Genomic DNA, 19,267 nt, shown 5'->3' with positions numbered 1-19,267 from the left:
ACTGATCTAACAAATACAGAAACAAACCCTACCACTTCTCAAGAACCTGACATTAGAGCACGTGATGGCAGCAGGGACACAGCTTATTTCCAGCTGCTGGGCAGAAACTGATCCTTGCCTAGGGTGGCTCTGTGCCTGGTGGAACTGCACTGCAGTGAGCTCCATCCTTCTCCCCTTACGCGAGGAGTTACGTTACAGCTCCCTTGGCCTGTGCCCTTACAAGGCAGTTTCCTTCTGCATTTACCCAGGACAAATATCACACTTATTAGCAGCAGGTTTCCCAGAGTAACAGTCCCCTTCTTGCTCTTTTATTATTTCCACATTAAAAAAAAAAAAGATTACTTCTTCCACCATGCAGTCTATTCTGAAGTACAATTTATTTTTCAAAAACCTGACCTTCCACTCTTCCTCAAAAATATAAACCTTAGCACATAAGTTAATGCACTGTGTGTTCCCAGACTTCTCGTTCTACCCTGCCCACACCAGTACCACTCTTCATTATTCTGGGGTATTCCTCTGGTGATGGTTTGTTTGTGTGCAATTTACAACAACCATTTTTTTCAACAACATAAAAAACAGCTTTAATTTTCACGACTTCTGGTGCCTTCAAGGAGAGGTAAAAATAATACTAAAACATTCTGAGATCAAACTCAAAAATGTTACAGTACAATAATCTCTTACTAGGTCCAGCTTCAACAACTTGTGGATTAAAAAAAAATTAGATGTTTTTATAAATATTAAGCTGTCAGGTGCCTTAAATGGAATTTGGCTTCAAAATTTTAACTAAGGACAGCTGATTTCATTGCCAAGTCAGAAAGGACCATGACATCACCTTGGCTTCCTGTCTAATGCAGGCCATTAAGTGTCACCCTGATATCTAGTCTTACATCCAGCTCAAATGCTTTAAAAGCAGCTTGGCCCTGGCATCAGAGTGTCACATTCAGAAACCAGGAGAGAGTAAAGTGGCAGCAAGGAACTGCTGGATGAGGAGTGTCCAAGTGAGCTCTACAGCAAGCTACTCCAGAAAGATTTTTTTTATTAGATTACTACTTCAGAAAGCATCAGATCTGCCAGTAGGCTACGGGTAAAGAAAAACCTGTTTCCATATAAGAATGAGGAGGACCCTGACAGTGACACAAGTTTCTAAATTCCATTGTAGTTAAGATTAGCCAGCAACCTGTTCCAGCTGCAGTCACTCTCTGATGCTTCACAGAAGGGGAAGAAAAGCAAAAAAAAAAAACTGGAGTACACAGTACAGAGTAAATTAATTGTATATTGCAAAAATTCCTTCCTGAACCTTTACAGGGGAAAGTTGAAGCATGAGATTCGATTATGATCTCTGCAGCAATATTATCAGCACGTTGTGACCACAAAGGCAATTCTGTTCTCCTCAAGGACCCTGAAGGTTTGCTCAGATTAACAGAAATTATTTTTTACCAAGCAACCTAATCTTGTCTTAAAAGACTTCGAGCACCAAGTCCTCTTTTTCATGATAAATTGTCCCAGCAGTTAGATAACTTTATTTTTATTAAATTACTTCTTATTGCAAGACAGAATTTGCATATAGTTTTTCAGCTTTTGTCTCTGTCAACAACTCAAAAGCTCACTGCATTTAGTTATCTTTTGCATAAGTCAGTAACTATCCAAAGCAATCCATTCACCAACTAATCTCCAATAAAGTGAAAAACACAAGCCTTGAATTATTAAAATTAAAGGATACCATTATTTCTTCCTTAAACATCACTGCAGATATAGCTTTCATTAAGACTTTCACCCCCTAGTCCCCTGAAACTCTCTGGCTCTCTGCATTCCAGCTTTTCACCATAAAAGCCTGAAAACTCAACTCTGTAAGTAATTTTCTTACTTTCATTCATGGTACTTAACAGACTCATTCAAAATCAGGAAACGCACAGTAAGATTTCTGAGAGAGTGACACTGCCCAAAAACGTGTGTATAGCAGTGAAACACAAAGCAGCAGAGACATTTTAAATGTACCACAAATTGCAAAAAAGCATGGAAGCACTTATTTCTAAATAAGAAAAATCTGTACCAATCTTAGACACATGTTGCTAAATCTAATCCTTTAAATATGAGAGGAAATTATTTGATAGAGCACTAAAATATTTGTGTTAAATACCAATAGAAACTTCACTCCTATACCTTCTTCAAATATTTTGATCAAGTCTATCAGTCTAGTAAAAATGTTCCACCTCATCCTCTTACTTCACAATCTTCTATAGTCTCACAAGCATATGACAAATATATTTTTTTTAAAGTCATTAATTCTGCAGAAACCATTTTGTTACTGGTAAACTACAAGTCTCAGCCTGAATAGCTAAAGACAACATACCAAAAGAAAACCGCATTGTTTGCTCGAGTGTGGAAAGAAAAAAGAGCTGGGACTCGTGTGATTGTGCCAAAACAGCCACTGGACAAAAAGCTGTACAGCTGCCTGAGTGTACAATGTGCAAGTAAACCACTAATATTTTTGAACAAAGGAAATAGATAAAAGGTGAATTAACACGCATCAGTTCCTGGGCAGCTTTCCATCAGGTAGGCAGAACAAAGATGCGAAGGACTGGGAACAGAGGTACCACTCCTTTCAAAGCCTTTCAATGACAATTCTTGAATTAGATCAAAACAATATCTGAAGCGTTCACCCCTACATCCTACCAATGCTAATGTTTACAAAACACATTATTCATTTCCCCCTCTTTTTTTTTTTTTAATTCAAGGCTAGTAGTATTTTCTTTCTGCCATTTCATAAGCAAGGCACTTCTCCACGGTGCAGAGTCTGACTGTTGAAACGACTCAGGAAGGACTGGCTTCTGTCTCCGTGCACAGCTCGGGTTGTGGGCTGAGAGAACCTGAGCCTTGACAGTGCTCTCCTGCTCCTGAAGGTTGGAACCAGTGCAGGGAAAGCACCACTATCTCTGTGTCTCTGCAGTGACATAAATCCCCATCCTCATAACTGCCTTTTACTGTAAGGTGTGGTACTGTATAAACCTTTCCTGCTTACAGGCAAATTTCTATGAACATAATTAGCTACCTAGGTATAAATTAATTCTATAAATTATAGAAGACAAATGAGTTAAGCAACCATGTCTATTTAAGCCAAAGTTATGTCCATTTTGTCTCTAGCAAAAATGATTCCTAAAGAAGCTAAACTTCATTAAAAGGCAAAACTTGTAATTAAATAAATTACGCTGCCATATGATTACATGCTTTGTAACACTGTTCAAAGAATACTTAATGGCAATAGCACATTAAAATAATCTTTTTATAAAGCAGGTAAATTCTTTGCCTTATTTTTCATGTCTATCCTCATGTATATGCTACCATTTGTGTTTTTAAAATGTTCTACCCAGTCCTGTACACATTGTCCTTTTCAAGGGCAATCCCATTTATCTTTATAATCTGTTAGCTTTTTAGCAAGTTAAAGAGCTATGGCAAAATATCCCTACCTTTAGCAATCTGTTTGACACAGCATACTTTTGGAAGAGATTAAAAAACTTTTAATAAAACCAGTTTCATGCCAGGACATTGCTATGCTATTTACTTCTATATTGTCCGTATGGCTAGCTAAGGTAATGAATTAACTGAGCATTTGGAATTCACTAATTTTGAGAAGAAAAAATAAGTTGTTCTCTGTCAACACATATTTCAGTCACTGTTCTATTACAGACTAGAAGCCTTAGTTTCTTCCTTCTGATCCCTATTTTCTCTTGGCTTCCAAGCTGGCCTCTTCCCCACTGTTTTACCCTTATTTATCGCTTCACTAGCTGATATTTGCTGTCAAGAGTGTTAGATATACAGACTCCCGTGAAGCTGTCCCAATTACCATCCCATGAATCAGTTGTCAAGTGCAGGTTGTAAGTGGCAAGGCCAGCACTCCCCTCCAGGAGATCAAGTGCATCCACTTACCATAACAATACAGCACAATGGACATACTACACACATGCACCACAAATAGAGTTCATCACAGTGGCACAAACATACCGGGCACTTCACAAAAGCACACAGCAAGAAAAGTCCTAATTCAAAAGGTTTATTAACCAAAAAGCACTAGAGGAAGAGCATAGGTGGTAGGAAAAAAAAAAGAGGAGGCTGTGCTGCATCAATAATGCAGTATGATGTTGGAGCACAGTACTTAATACCAGCTCATCACCAGACACGACATCGTAACTTCAGCAGACAAGGCAGAAGTCTCCTACCCGTGGAAAACAGTTGCCAGCCCATTTTTAAAGTTTGGATCTGAGAATTTCACACACATTTCAAATGCTCATAGCAAAGTACTTCAGGCCAAACCTGCAGCCATCTTTGACTGCATGGTTTCAGATGTTGCTCTTTTTAAAAGCTGTCAAAAGAAGCCTCGTTACAAGCAACAAGTAGAAAGTTTTCCCTTAAAAATATGTAAGAATGTCCCATCCTGTTGAGAAGTACAAACCAATCACATACAAGAAAAAAAAAATCTATTATCAGCAAATTCATCTGCATACTACTCCTCTCATAGCAGAACACACTGGATCTGCTTCTTTAAGGAGATCAGAATGCATAAAAATTGTCACCAAAAAAATAAGCTTCCAAAACAAAACAGAAAGCCTGTACCACACTTTAAACTGTTCAGAGTTTAATTTAAAAGTGCAATACAGCTATACTTACTTATGCTACTAAGAGATAAATATGGGAAAAGAGAGAGATGGGACCAAAACTTTAATATAAAATGGGTGTCTACGTAAAAGCTACTTCAAGTTTTGTGGGGTTGTCAAACAAATGAGGAAAATTACTTAAAACCAGACTGATGGCTGCAGGGAGATCTACCACTCTATAAATATGCTTTGCACATTCATTAAAAACAAAAATGCAAAAACAAGTATGAACACTAATCAATTGCCCCTAACATTCTACCTAAAATTCAAAGATCAAAACAAGTATAGTTATGTTTAAGACATGATTTTGTACACAAAAGCATTAAATCACTCCAAAAAATTTTATCATACATCAAGTGTTTATAGGTGATACAACAACTATCTGAATTGAGCACCCACTACTATGAACTTCATGCTCAAGCATTTTCAGGATATCTACTCATGGAATTTTATGATGCTTTTCTTGCACAATGGATAAAAATTCAGCTACATGGATTCCTGCCATCCCTTCCTCTATAGACTCATATTAACCATGGGTGAAAGGGACCCTCTACCATTTGTACCCTATCATACACTAAACTTGTGATGAGCTGGATACAGACAAAACAGACATCCCTTCTGAAGCCTCTACAACAAAAAGCCTCCTGGTTCCTCAAATTTGCCACAGCTCTGTCAGCAGAAAAGATGCAAGAAAATGCCTGTCATGCAGGGCAGAGGAAAAGATCCAGTTATCGAGAGAGCTTACAGTTCTACATTGTTTAAATGAAGATGAAAACGTTAATCCCAATGGAGTAAAAAGCCAGGCTTCTGAAGGGCTGTGCAGAGAAATATCTCCTCACTAGTGTTGCACATTGCCATCATCTGCAACTTTGGGTGAACATTCAGATGCCTCTGCTCATTGCTGAGGTCACTCTCAATCACATACCACAGCTCGTATGACAGGCAGAACTCCTGACTCAATACAGAGTGAGAAGTTGTTTCCACTCTTCGGGCTGTACAGGGGAAGAGTCTAAATAATTTTCTTGACAATCTCAGAACAGATGTTTTGAACTGATGGTGGTCATGGATTTTGTTTTCAGTTCTGAGTATTTTTGACAACTACTACATCCACTTTTATTCAATTAAATCAATAGCTCCTTTGCTTCCTATCTGTAGTCAGAACAACTGTCATACACTAAGAAGAAGAGGAAAATTTAAGACTAGGTTTTATCCGCATATTGGTATTACTGTAATGGATACTATAACAACAATACCATCAGTTCAAAGAGGAAAGTAAATGGAAAGTGGAATACTTAAAATACTAAAATGCTTAGCAACCTCCAAATTACTCTTCAGTTTTGGCAGCAGATGGCTCTTCCCCCATTCTGCATTACCAGCAGCACATGGCATGTTGCTACTATTGTGTTACTATTGTGTTTTCTGCTCATTCTCATCATCAGAAAAGGCTTTCTAGATTGCTTTGGGGTTCTTTTGTGTGTTTGTCGTGTTTGTTTTTTTTTAAATTTCAGAATACACGAAGCTAAATAAAGCCATACAACAGCCTACAGCCTGCCTTCCTGCACTGCAGCATGTTGGATTGTATTGCTCCACGCTACGGCATGTGGCACGCCTGTCGCTGAAGTGTAAAATATAGCACAAGCTGGCTTCTCAGCTGTGGCACGCTCTGCAGAGAGACTCCAGTGTGACACACTTTCCACTTCACTGAGATGTACCACATGTTACAAAACAGAGCTGTCCCATCATATTTCCAGTTAGTTAATACAGGAAGATTAGCGGCATCTCAAGAGATTTGTTTATCTACAAGGCTTACTTGACCACAGCTATCGCTGAGGAAAAGTACATCTGGAGCTCCACTTTTCAGATCAGAGTCATTTTTTTCTGTTTTATTCTGCACTAGATTTTGTTCTTGCATGTAACCAAAAAGTCCTTTTATACAAAAGTTATGAACCTGCACTGGCTGTCCTTGATCATTCTATGAATATACGCTTAACTGGAAACATTTCTGTAAATCCTGAAGAGCAAAGATTAACTTCTGAGTAGAACACAACTGCATTTGTCATACCTCTATCAAAAGATTAACAGTTCTACGGTCAGTTGATTAAGGTTACAGTCTGGTAGATAAATTTATTGCATTCTCTGGTTTTGGAGTAAATGCAAGAGTTGTCGTGTCCTCTTTCTGTCAAATGAAGCAGTATTCACAACTGAAATAAATGCAAGTGATTTGTATTGTAATAAATACCCTGATCTTTAAAATCATACAAGATGAACCAAAATCAAAAATGTAAAAAATTTTTTGTGTATCAAGAGACAGCCACATGTCAGATGCTTCATAGAAAAATATCAGACTTCTGGTAGCACACCCCTGAGATCAAACTGGTGGTGCTGTATGTCAGCTCCAGCCAAATTTCACCAAGCATGGCTTCTGCCAAACAAAGCATTTTGTGGAGCCACTTACCGCCTTAGAGCCACAGTCAGCCCCAGATTTTATAAACTGCCAATACATATAAACTTCCAAATCAATACCAAAGTTGTTGTTTTTTTTTTTCTTTTTCTAAAGAGTTAATTGTTACTGCCAGGACTTTCTGACCATGGCATACCAGAAGATGGCACAGTTAATACAGATGGCAGTCGGTTATCACAGCGCACTTACACTGATTGTATCCAATACAGGCATTACTTGTGACTTTTAGCAATGAATTCCACCAAAAGCTAAAACCAAGCTGGGAGCAAATAGAACGCATTCTCCTGAAACACACTGCAAAGCTTCAAAAATACTGGCAAAAATCTTTGCTCAGCTATTGTGAGGGCACCATGTTCCTCTGCAGCCTGCGTACGTTAAAGATCCCAGCTTCTGTGCAGCTGAGTACTCAATAATCATTCATTAAAAGGCATCTTTACCTGCAATTGTGAACACAGTGAAAGTATTACGAAGGATCAAATATTTTATCCTGTTGATTCTTGTAACAAATTTCTTTAGAATTCAGATATATTCTTTCTTTTCTGCACTTAACCTTATGATTCATGGCTCTGACAGACCTACCCGCATCCTCTCATCTCACATGTAATCACCACCACCAAAGGCCAAATGAAGTAAGCAGCTCCACGCCCGCCTGCCCCACCACCCCAACCCCCGTGCAAAACCACTTTTTGGATTCCACATGAAACACAAAGCCTTGTACCAACCTGTTTTGTCTACAACAGCTTTGCCGTTGGTGTCATTCTAATGGGCTTGTGCAACACTTCATCACTTCTGTATTAAGTAGCCTCTGCCTCAAATTGCATGACAGCAATCATTACAAGACATCTTTCAGTTGCTTCTGAGACAACTAAACCTTAATTGTTTATATGCTAGTATATGGCTCAAATTACAGTTTCTGAGAAGCCTGAAAACAACCCCATTCCCAAGGAAGAATTAGAGGGTTTTAGAGCACATAGGACTGATGTTGAGCAGAGAGAAGCTTCGATCTTATGGTTACAGCACTTGAAAAGTGCTGTGAACAACAAAGCCTCCGTGACATCCTGGTCACATCGGGCAGGCCAACCTTTTCACAAATCCCCATGAACTCTGTGTTCTTACATCTTTCTTGATTTACGTTATGGCTTGACATAGGAGACCACTTTCTACAGACGCACAGAATTTCCAGTGTAACTGAACTTGCTGAAAGCTGGTTTGAACCTATGCAATAGCACCTGAAAAGAACTACTCTGGACAAGGAGCCCCGTGCATAGGAAAACAAACAGCCTGCTTTTCCTTAAGATTGCCTGAAGGCTGAGATCCTAAATGAATTGCTTACCATCAAAAAAAGCTTCACGTTCTAGCCTTTACCTCAGTGAAGCCACTGGCACAGCCACCTCCTTGACTGGACCCCTTTCCATAAAATTAAGAGGAATTCCATAGCTGGTATTTCCAGGAGGAATTACAATTGCTAAGGAAAGGCACACAGACATACTGCATTCTCACCACAGCCACCTACCACAGCAGATGCTGACACAGGAGATACTTCAAATTGTGCAAGCAAAACTGATTAAAACTTCTAGTGCTATTTCATTAATTTCTCATCTGTAAAATGAGATAATGATACTGTAGATATATTTGATTAATAATTTAAATCACAATAAATTTTCAAAGCAAGTTTGTGAGCCACCATCCAAAAATGTGGTAAGGGGTCCCTCAGGTGACGTTAAGAATATATCACCTAGAGAGAATTTAAGGAAAGAAGGGATTAAGCAAGACCTATTTTTAAGAACATGCCTTACACATTTCTCACAAAGGAGCAGCCTTCTAAATCTCTACTTTGAATTAGTAAAGAAAAAAAAATTACTGCATCATATTTTATATTATTTGTAAATTTACAATTTTAAAGCTAATAAAACATATTCATGTTTGAAAAAAAAAACAAATCAGAACTAAAGAAAGAGAATTATTATATCCGATTTTTAGAAGTGGATTCCATTTATTTTTTTTTAATTATCTTTTTTCATGCTTCAGAGATTTAAAAGACTCTAATCCGTACGTGAATGCTTGAGCTTGGCAAACTCCCTTGATGTTTCCTCTCTGTATTAAATATTATTGAAGGGAAGACAGAATAGAAAAAGGACAAGGACTCCAGAGAGACCACTGTAGGAGAGAAAATGGCATTTAGGAACAGATGTGAAGTTCAAATACCATCAAGTTGTAGTGAATTACTCAAGTGGCAGCAATTGTGTAGCAATACAGATACAAGGGCTGTAAGTTAATGCAGTATGCAATTAGCTGCTCCAACTGTAAGCATGAAGTGACAGCTGTTATTTAGGAAAAAACATATTAAATATAATCAATATCTGATGGTGTCCGTATCCAAAGAAGGAGAGGACAACTTAAATCATCCTGAAATTTCTAACTATTTTGCAATGTCCTTTAAATCCTTCTTACAGTACATAACATAGAAATAACCCTAAAACATATAAGGAAAGAAAAATATAATCCTCAACTGTTCTCTGGGTCTATGTCACATTGATTTATAACAGTTATTTCTAAGACAGACAAAAACACACAGATGCAAACAATTACTCTATTTTTGTAGGCAACAAGTGAGGTGGGTGGTAACTGAGAAATTTTGAAAAATCCTGTCACAATATTCCGTTTTTTCTTAAGTAACCCTCATCACACAACAAACGCTCGCCACATCAGAGACTTTCCAGGGCCTGAAGGGCCACTTTGATTCCAGACCGCTGCAGGCATTAGTGGGGACGTAATTAGGGTAAAAAGTTCAACCACAGTTCCATGTCTAGAGTGCTGCCAGAAATAAATTTCCTCTCATTCACTGGTTTCTACTGTACCCTCCCTGAGAAACATATTGAAAACACATTTATCTTTGTAGAGTTTGTTCCTCTTCTAATTAACTTTATAGCGTTTACAGTATTTAATAATTTAAAGTGGAATTTAAAGTGGCCCTGGAACCAGCAGCTTTGCCTGTAATGGTGCTGTGCATTATCTTTTCCCTGTAGTGCTTCTTTTGACAAGTTACTCCAGGAAGGTATGTGCTCCAGCTGGTTTTATCTGGCTGTGCATTTAGCAGAGGGCTACTTCCTTCCCTCCATCTCCTCCCCGTATCGTTACATGCACGGGGGGTTGGAACAGCAGTAAAATGAAACTATGCCTCAGCTCGGAAATCTGCTCTCCCAAACCTCCACGCTGTCCCAAGGATCGCTTAGAAAAGGTCTCTCTCTTTTTACAGCTTCATAAATCAAAGCTTTAGAAGGTCAAAACTACCCATAGTTCTCACCAGCTGGTCAAAGTTTGACCCTAAATACTCATCTTCTTCCTTCCAGTTTTGATCCAAGATGAACAGTTTATTATAGTTCAAAGGTTATTTCTTACTATAGTTCACTCTGATAAACATTTGGGACACCGGAAGAACACCAAATCTTTCCTACCATGGATACTTCCAGATGGGAACACTACCTTATTCCATTAAAGCTGTACCTCCTACCATTTGAATCTGTGAGAAAACTCACAGAATTACCCATAAACATTGCTTAAACATGGCAAAAATAGTTGATGTATATTAATATAATTATTGAAACAAATTATAAGAAAAAATTCTGGGATCTGAAGAGCTTTTTTAAGATGAAGAACATTGCTATCTTTAGCACATAACAATAATCAAACCCAACATCACTAAAAGGTTTTTAAACTACTTTATGCAGGGGTTGCACCTCTCAATATCTTAAAAGCTACCACAGAACCTGTTAAGACTAAACTGATTTTTCCTACAATAACCAGAGAAGATAATGTTCCTCATCTGCTAGAAGGGAAGGAAGTCTTTGCCAGGATGGCAGACTTTGCATTTAATGATGCTTTACAGTTTTTCAACAGCACATGCGCCTTTGGGACTCAGTCCCTCAAAGATCACAGAAACGAGAGACCTTTACCCAACTTAGCAGGTTCCACTCTACATTTTAAAACAAAATCAGTCCAATTAAGTTTGCTCTCTAGAAATTTAAACTTACACATCCTTGACAGTCTTCAAAAAAATAAGGCTGGGGAGAAAAAATATGACCAAATTTCACCCAGTCCACAAATATTTAACAAACTTCATGAAATCTATTTCATGGTGCCCAATAAAATTGAAAATGATAACCATCTGTCCAATTCATTTTTATGTGTGATTTGAAAAAAACATGCTGTATTTTCTCTTGAGCAGATCCAGCATTTACCCACCAACTCCATGACTCAGTCTCTGGCACAGGCGGGCGAGCCCATGGGCTGCCCGCCACACTTGCAGTGGCATTCCAGGGAGAGCTCCTCTGAGCAGTGTGAGAACAGTGAACAAGAACTTCATTCATCACAGCTACTTCCCTTCTCTTGGGTGATCCCTCCAGAAAGTTTTGCTATTTGTCTCTGGCAAATCATTTCACAGCTAGCTAATTTTAAACCCTAGAAGCTGCAGACACTTAGAACCGGACACTGGATTTTAGCATTAATTAGTTACTTTGCCAGATAAGGAGTGGGGTCATGTGATTTTAAAATATTATTGTGAAAAAAATATTAACACTTTGTTTCTAGTCTTAATCATATAAAGCTGCTTTCTACTCAAACCTTAACAATCCCATAAACACGTTCCCAAGTTGAACTTGTGTTAAGGCTAGTAGGTTTTAATCTACAGTAGCCACGATTAGAGCATGCTCCCTGAAAATCTGCTGCCAAATGATTTGCCTTTTGAAAACTCATCAACAGGAAAAAAATGCTGGCTAGTCAAAGTTATACATTCTGTTTGGTCCCACTACTCCTCCTCTAACTTGCCCTTATTTCCTTTCTCCTCCCATGATTAAAAAAAGATTACCTCTTGCTTCTCATGCCCTTAAATGACCTCCATCCAATTCTTCAAGCCATCCAAAATTTTCCATCACTTGACATCCTTAAATTAAGACATCCTTCTAAAAATACATGCTAGAAGCACAGCACATGCTACAAGCTGGCTGCATAGGTTATTGGTAGATGTTCTTTACTTTCCATAATGTAGAGGGCTGGAAAGTGCACTGGCCTCAAACTCATACTCTTTAATCTTCTGTAACTGATCTTTCAAATAGCTGTACTTGTACAGTTACCTAATTACCATACAAATCTACCTAGAATTTTAGCACAAATTCCTAATTGTTCATGCATTTACATTTATCTGTTTGGACAAAGGCCAAGTGCCCCAAAGCATCAAATGCTGTTTGTAAGGATGGCTTAGTGATCTGGGTTGCATTTCAAGAAAATCTTCAATATTCCTTTTCCCCACCTTCTGCCAAATAATTCATTAACAGAAGATGAAATATCCAGAAACATGGTTGTGGGGACAAATCACTTAGAGGTTTTCTACCTTCTTTGTTTTACTCTTTTAACAGAGGGATGGGCAACAGAATAAAGCATTATAGCAAGCCAGTGAGATCACAGCTCATAGCTAACCAGCTTCGGCAGCAAACCCTAAGAAGCTCCTTTCTCTGTGCTCATTGCCACTGTGATGTTACAAATGACTACAGTCTCAGATCCACCTTGCAATTTTACATGCAATTGTTCATAAGTCAGATGACTGAAATAATCTGTATCATTAAAAATAAAATTGGAGCATTCAATTTTACTCGGATCACTTCTGTCACCACTTCTACCGTGCGGTTCCCCAAGGGGCCGGCGTGACGCAGCCCAGGGCTGCGGAGAGAAGCAGCACAGAGCCAGCAGCACCAGAGGATGAGGTGAGCAGGAATTATAAGTTGTCTTTGCTGCTAGTCAATGCATCTCAGAACTATGCTCTAAAGCCTACCCTGCAGTAAGCCCACAGCTCTACTGATACAATCCTTTAGACTGGTACACATTTCAGCACAAGAATTTTATCCCCTCTGTACGTTAAACTGCTTAGTTATGAAGGAAAAGAAAAAGAAATACAAAAGAAAACATTTTTATAGAGTAAAAGAAAAGTTTGGTAACTCATAATTAAGCATGATGGGGCAAACACTTGAGTCATGAGAACACAACACTTGAGGAAAGGTAGATTCTAGGGTTTAAAGTATTTAAAACGTTCTGTACTCAGGAGAGAGAGTTTCGCATGTAAGACACTGCAATTACTCATTGCTGTCTTCCCTGTCCCCTTCTCTGCACCTACACACACTTGGTTTTTTTTACCTCCTGGCATGGCCACTTCCATTTTATTCGTTTTCCTGTTACCTATATTACCTACTGAAGGGCAGATTTGCAATCACTCTCAAAAGCAAATTTCAGTTTTCTTAATAATCTAAAATAAAACAAAATCATACTGGTCAATCTCCCCTTAAACTTTTCCATTAACTAAAACAAAGCACTTATTAAGTTAAATATATTGGTATGTTTACATTTGAGCAGAACAAAAACCCCTCTCTACTGTATTTTGGACCTCTCTGGTGTATTTGAAGGTGTTCTACAGATCCAGGGTACTCCAAGACATGGTTTCAAAAAACAGGATGGGGAAAAGAGGAATATAGTTCCATTAACATAACTGCTCTTACCTACTTATGTTTAAACTGAGTAGCTCTGAACAGCACACACCAGCTGGTTCTGCCATGCATTTTTGTTGCCACCACTAGTACTTTTTTGAGGGGGGTGAGGTGGAATTCTCTTTCCAATTTACAGATTACTAATCTTGATGTTTCACCCCACAGAAAGTTTACTCGTATGTACCAAAAAACATAAACTCATGTTGTACGTGTATAAAGGTTTGTTTATCTTATCACCAAGAACAAAGTAAGCATGCCTCTGCAAAACTCCACAAAAACAAAATTTATGCAGATGGTCTTTCCTTTTTGGTTTTCCTTTAATTTGCAAATCTTGTAATCTAAGACTGAAGTTGACTGAACCAACATCCCAACCAGCACAGTAGTATCAGCCAAAAAACACAATCTGTTTCCCATTTATGTGTCAAGCCTGCATCCTTTCTGGGGGCTGTGAAAACTATTGTTTTGAAAAGATTATATAGTGAATCATAGACTGGTTTGGGTTGGAAGGGGACCTTTAAAGATCAGCTAGTCCAACCCCCATGCTAGACATTTCAGTCATTTTACTAGATGGAAAATTTGACTCTTAAAGTACAAAAATGTGTGTACCAAAAGCCTGTCAGTAACTCGGAGACAAGACAAAAGTTTAGAAAACACAAGCTTCATCTTCTCTGGTAAAAGATTCATTGTGTGGAATACAAGTGTTGAGATTAGTGGCAAATCTCTCTCTACAGAATGTTTACATAAAGCAGGTGCAAAGTTTAATATTTTAGATACACTAAAATAAATGTTTTTAAGGCAGGTTCTCAATCATGACTGCCACAAAGAAGTTAAGATTTAAAATTAAGAAGTATTACACTTAATGTTAAGCCATTAATACTGATATTCAAAGGAACCTAAATCTGATCAGCATCTATCATATCAATGACCACAATATTAGGTTACATTACAAAAGAGATGCAATCCACATGCCAAGTTACCCAGAAAATGATTTCTAAGTTAAAAGGTTGTTAAATCTGTGGGAGACATACTAAAATCTATCAGGACCTTTTTAGACCTGTCAAAAATCTGTAATTCAGTAAAACATTAGGGGATCTCCAAGGTAAACTATCGTATTTCTAAATTCCCAAAGAGATCTTTCACTGTGGAAATGACAATGAAAAAAAGTTCAGGAATTAAACATAAATCTAAACACTGATTTCAGGCAAACATTATTTTGCATGAAGTACTTTTATACATATCTTTACTTCATAATGAAGGAAAGGAGTCCTTGTGTAGCATCACAGACCAAATTATTCATTAATTTCTTTGCATTAAAGTACACAGTACATTAATGAGTGAAAAATACAGAAGTTATTTAATATCAGTCATATTTTTAAAAATAAATTAATGACTGCTTGCAAATTCTCTGGATTACAGATTGACAAATGTTCTACACTAAAAAGAATACCTTTTTATGATATTTCCCTCATTATAGTCTATTTACAGCTAAAGGAAAAGAGAGAAATTTCCTGATGGTAACCACTAATGCAGACTAGTAGTCAGAACCAGGAAATCCCAGCTCCTAACTTCAACGTGTCAGTATCTCATTGATACAGTCCTAAGAGATGAAATACTATTACATGACAGTGCAGAGGATCTAGATAAAAATTATATTCTAACAGATTTGTATTAATTAAATGGCTTACTATCTTTAATACTTAAAACTTGTTCATATCTACTCATTTCCGTACCTGCTGAAGTGAAATTGCTCAAAGACATTTTATGCATTTGAATATATGTACTGATGAGTCCATAAAAATGACAAAACGTATCAACACATTTGTATGTATGATCACATATCTATCATGCAGAACTGTGTACACAGTGTTAATAGCTCTGTAACACATATGGGGGTTTATGGTCAAGAATAGCATGTGACAACTCACAGAAACTCCTCAACTGTAATGTAGAGTTAATAACCTGAGGTTTTATCATGTCAGGTGTAAAATGCATTTATTCTTCGCCTTCCATTCAAAAAATTAGCAACTTCAAAGCACTTTCTAGAACAGCTCCTGAAAATGGATTCTATATAAATGATTAGCAGTGAAAAGAATTTAAATTAGAGTATTGCCTCCAGATACAGCAGGGTTCCAAAATATCCTTCAACAGTAAGTCATGGTGCCAGCCACCAGATCTTCCAAAATGTTTACCAAGGCTCCTCTTTATTAATAACAGATAACAGCAACAACAGCTTATTTGGAAACGTCAAAACTACCAGAGATGTTCCAGGAGTAACAACAGTGGCAAATTTGAGAACAACCAGAAGTCAGAAATTCTAAAGAACCAAACGATGATTAGGGCTGAACAAGTGAAGCTTTTTTTCCCCAGAATCATTCTCCTCGGTAAATGATTCTGACAGATTTTAGACAATAATGTGTGTAAGATTTGAATGGGAGAAAGTCAGAGGACTGTTGCAAGTACCAGAAGCACTCCAGGAGGTCACAGGTTTCTCCTCAAAAGAAATGAAACCTGGTGTCCTAGTGAGGATGAGGATAAGGGCAGGGGGGCTGTGCTGGTGGCACTGTTTTTGCTGGAGATTACATCTTGTAGAGATAAAAACACTGGCCCTATTGTCGTAACCACGGCCAATCTCATTCAGTTGACACTCTACTTCATTGCCTTTCCTTAACAGATCAGACTGTGTGTTGGGAGACTTGGATTTGACTTCTAGATCTGCTTTGGAGTAGTTGCCTTTGAGAAAAATCATTCTGTCTTTTAGACACTTTGTTTACCTTTCTGTTCAATAGAAATTATTTTAGTGTCAGTGCTACATAATTTCACTGATTATTTTACCTGCCATTTCAGCAGACAGAACAGGCCTCCTATTCCCTGCACGTTTTCAGCTGTGTGCTGACAGCTGCTGTTTTTCATGCCATAGCCAGCGTAATCTCCAAAGTAGGTGAGGAGATGACTGCAGTGAAAATCAAGTGCTTTGGAATAAATGCTCTAGAATAAATGCAGTATTTTCCTCAGTTATATGATTAAACCAGGTGTTTTATCTGTCCACAACCATTAAGATATACAGGAAATGATGTTAAGCACAAAACCCCAAGTTAAGAACAGGACTGAAATTCTGACTCCGGTTCAGAGGCCATTTGTAACACAGCTATTTTAATGTTCTATGCAAATTCTTCTTTATATGTAACAGTCATTATAGAAATGTAACCAAATGATCTAGGAATGTAACAGAAGAGCACAGAAGTGTGACACCTGAGCCCATTCAAAAGGAGAATGACTCCAGCCGAGGGCAAACTATCAAAGAATTCCATCTGAGAGCTATTGACAAAATAGGTAATTTGCAAGGACTCTTTTAAAAAAAGTACTTTAAATAAAAAGTCAATGAGAAAAAAGTGTTTCAGAATTTTCTGTTGAAGGATTACCACCATGAGCAAACCAGTTCTTTATTAAATGGGTAAGCAAGAGCCTGTAGCTCTTTAATGATGTACCTCATCCTATGGTCACAGTAGAAAGCCTGATTTAAAATCTTCTATTTGCAGGTATTTAACTATTCATACGTAGTAACACAGACCTATCCATTCATTTGGAAAACATACAAGATTTTTAATTTGAAGCAAAGTCGAAAGTACAAATAATCTTTGAAGTATTTCCCATTAACTGAGGAATACAGCAAAGTGAAAATAATGATCCTTACAGTTTGTTCATTTCTCAGATATCTCAGTTTCTAAAGCAAAGGCATGAAGAAGGAAGGTTTTCTTCCATCCAACATATCCTTCATGTATATAAATGCACTGTTTGGATTAAGACAAAGTTCGACAAGAGCAGGATTTGCATCACCAGTTACACACACTCTCATTTGGAAAAAATGATTCAGGAGATTACAGACACACAGGGGAGGAGGAAGGAGGACAAGCACTATGAAAAGCTTTCCAAGTTGCACACACATCAGTAGAAAGACATTTTGCTTCTCTACCCTACATGAGTTTTGTTTCAAACATTTAAGACAGGCTACATTAGTATTCTAGTTTAACACAGTAATAATATGTACAGAGAAATTTACAGAGACTTGGTAGCCTTCCTCCACACCCAGCGTGATTAAAGTTTTAATTGAGAAGGGTGTGGTGCAGAATTAGTCTTACTACTGTAAAAAGATTTACTTCAACTGTTGAGCCTTTGAATCGTTGTGTAGAGGATTACCCCTCAAAAGCAAATATTTTCCTGCAAGTATAGATATAAATCCTTTGCATCATCTGAATCAACATATCAAACAGACAAACTATCTTAAGGCACTCTTTTATAGGAGCAGTGACACAACAATACCATCCACAGAGCACGGGACTGTTAACTTATTTTTCTAACTTAGAGAAGCAGATTTAAGATGCATTTTGCTACCCGTGAGTAGCTGTCATGATGAAATTGTTTGGTGCTTGTAATTCATTGGTACATGACTGCTCCTTGAGCAGCTTTTAACTACTATTTAAGACACTGATATTACTTTAGATGCTTCTCAATAATAATTCTAATCAGGAATAATATCAGAAAAGGCTAATGATAAAAACCTGATTACACTGAGGAAAAAAAACTCAAAATACCTCTTCATCTATTTTATATCAAGAGTGTCTATTTTTTATTCCTTCTAAAAAGCTAAAGTCATAGGCAAATGTGTGCTGACACAAAAAAACCCACAACTTTAAAAGCACTTGACAGTATTATCTCATTAGCAAAAACAGAACACAGCTTTAGAGATGTAATCTACTGGGGTTTTTTAGATGATATTACAATCTATATATAAGACTTTATTAGTGAAAAAAATTCTTACCCAGAAGATCCAATGCTTTTGCACACACCAAGAAGAGGCCGCTTCTCAGAAAAACTATCACATTTCTGAGCACCTGTTAAGAGCGAAAGAAAAAAAATAAAGTCACTATGTACGGTTTGTGTGACCTTTCAATGTACAGGTATGCACGTTGAGGGGCCCAATATACTGGAAGGATACTGAATATATAATATACAACTCACAGCCTGTACAAGTTTACTGATAGAAATAGAAATAACAGGCAGAGCCATGAACACTGGAAGAACTGTTCTTGAAAGACAGCAATGAGTAACAACACAAGTAGCAAAATCTGGTGAGGATTTTGGAGTTATTTTCCATTCATTTCAGTTGAGGTTAAGGATCCTGTAACTGTAACAAGTAACGCTTGCTCACTTTTCATTGTTTCATAAAAGCTGTCTGTAATGAGGCTGTCACCAGCTCTGTGTGGATTTCACACGCTGGTTTCCAGTTTATTCTGCCGAGGTAGACGCGGAGTATAAACGTGTCACCCGTAAGAGCAGCCCCTCTCTTTAGCACATGACAGGCTGAGCTGCCAGTGTTTACCCCAGACACGGCCATGCTTACAGCCCATGTCCTGTGCCTAAGAAAATACAAGAAGAAATTCAAAACAGTCTTCAGTAAGTTCCACCACAGAGTGAGTTAAGCCTCTGAGAAAGCAACCTCCAGCAATTTTCAGCAAGACTTGGGCTACGCCTGTCCACTCAGTGAAAGCACAGCTCTAACACCAAATCCAATCTACTTTTAAGGTTGGCCTCATCACGTAAGGCCAGTGCAGGCCCCCGAGCAGAGCCTG

General features: G+C 37.8%; 1 protein-coding gene across 1 annotated transcript in view; it reads right to left on the bottom strand.

The window, feature by feature from the left end:
• Positions 1–19,054, bottom strand: part of LOC103773024 (breast carcinoma-amplified sequence 3) — a gene marked incomplete at both ends in the record, with an annotated part of 89,050 nt that extends 69,996 nt beyond the window's left edge. Inside the window, 2 exons of the mRNA XM_008940375.1 lie at positions 18,457–18,529; positions 19,018–19,054. Coding sequence (XP_008938623.1) covers positions 18,457–18,529; positions 19,018–19,054 — 110 coding nt within the window. The remainder of the gene's footprint in view (positions 1–18,456; positions 18,530–19,017) is intronic.
• Between the last annotated feature and the right edge of the window lie 213 nt (positions 19,055–19,267).

Source organism: Merops nubicus, unplaced genomic scaffold (assembly GCF_000691845.1).
Source record: "Merops nubicus isolate BGI_N331 unplaced genomic scaffold, ASM69184v1 scaffold925, whole genome shotgun sequence".
NCBI classification, from domain to species: domain Eukaryota; kingdom Metazoa; phylum Chordata; class Aves; order Coraciiformes; family Meropidae; genus Merops; species Merops nubicus.
This window is presented reverse-complemented; position numbering and strand designations above follow the sequence as displayed.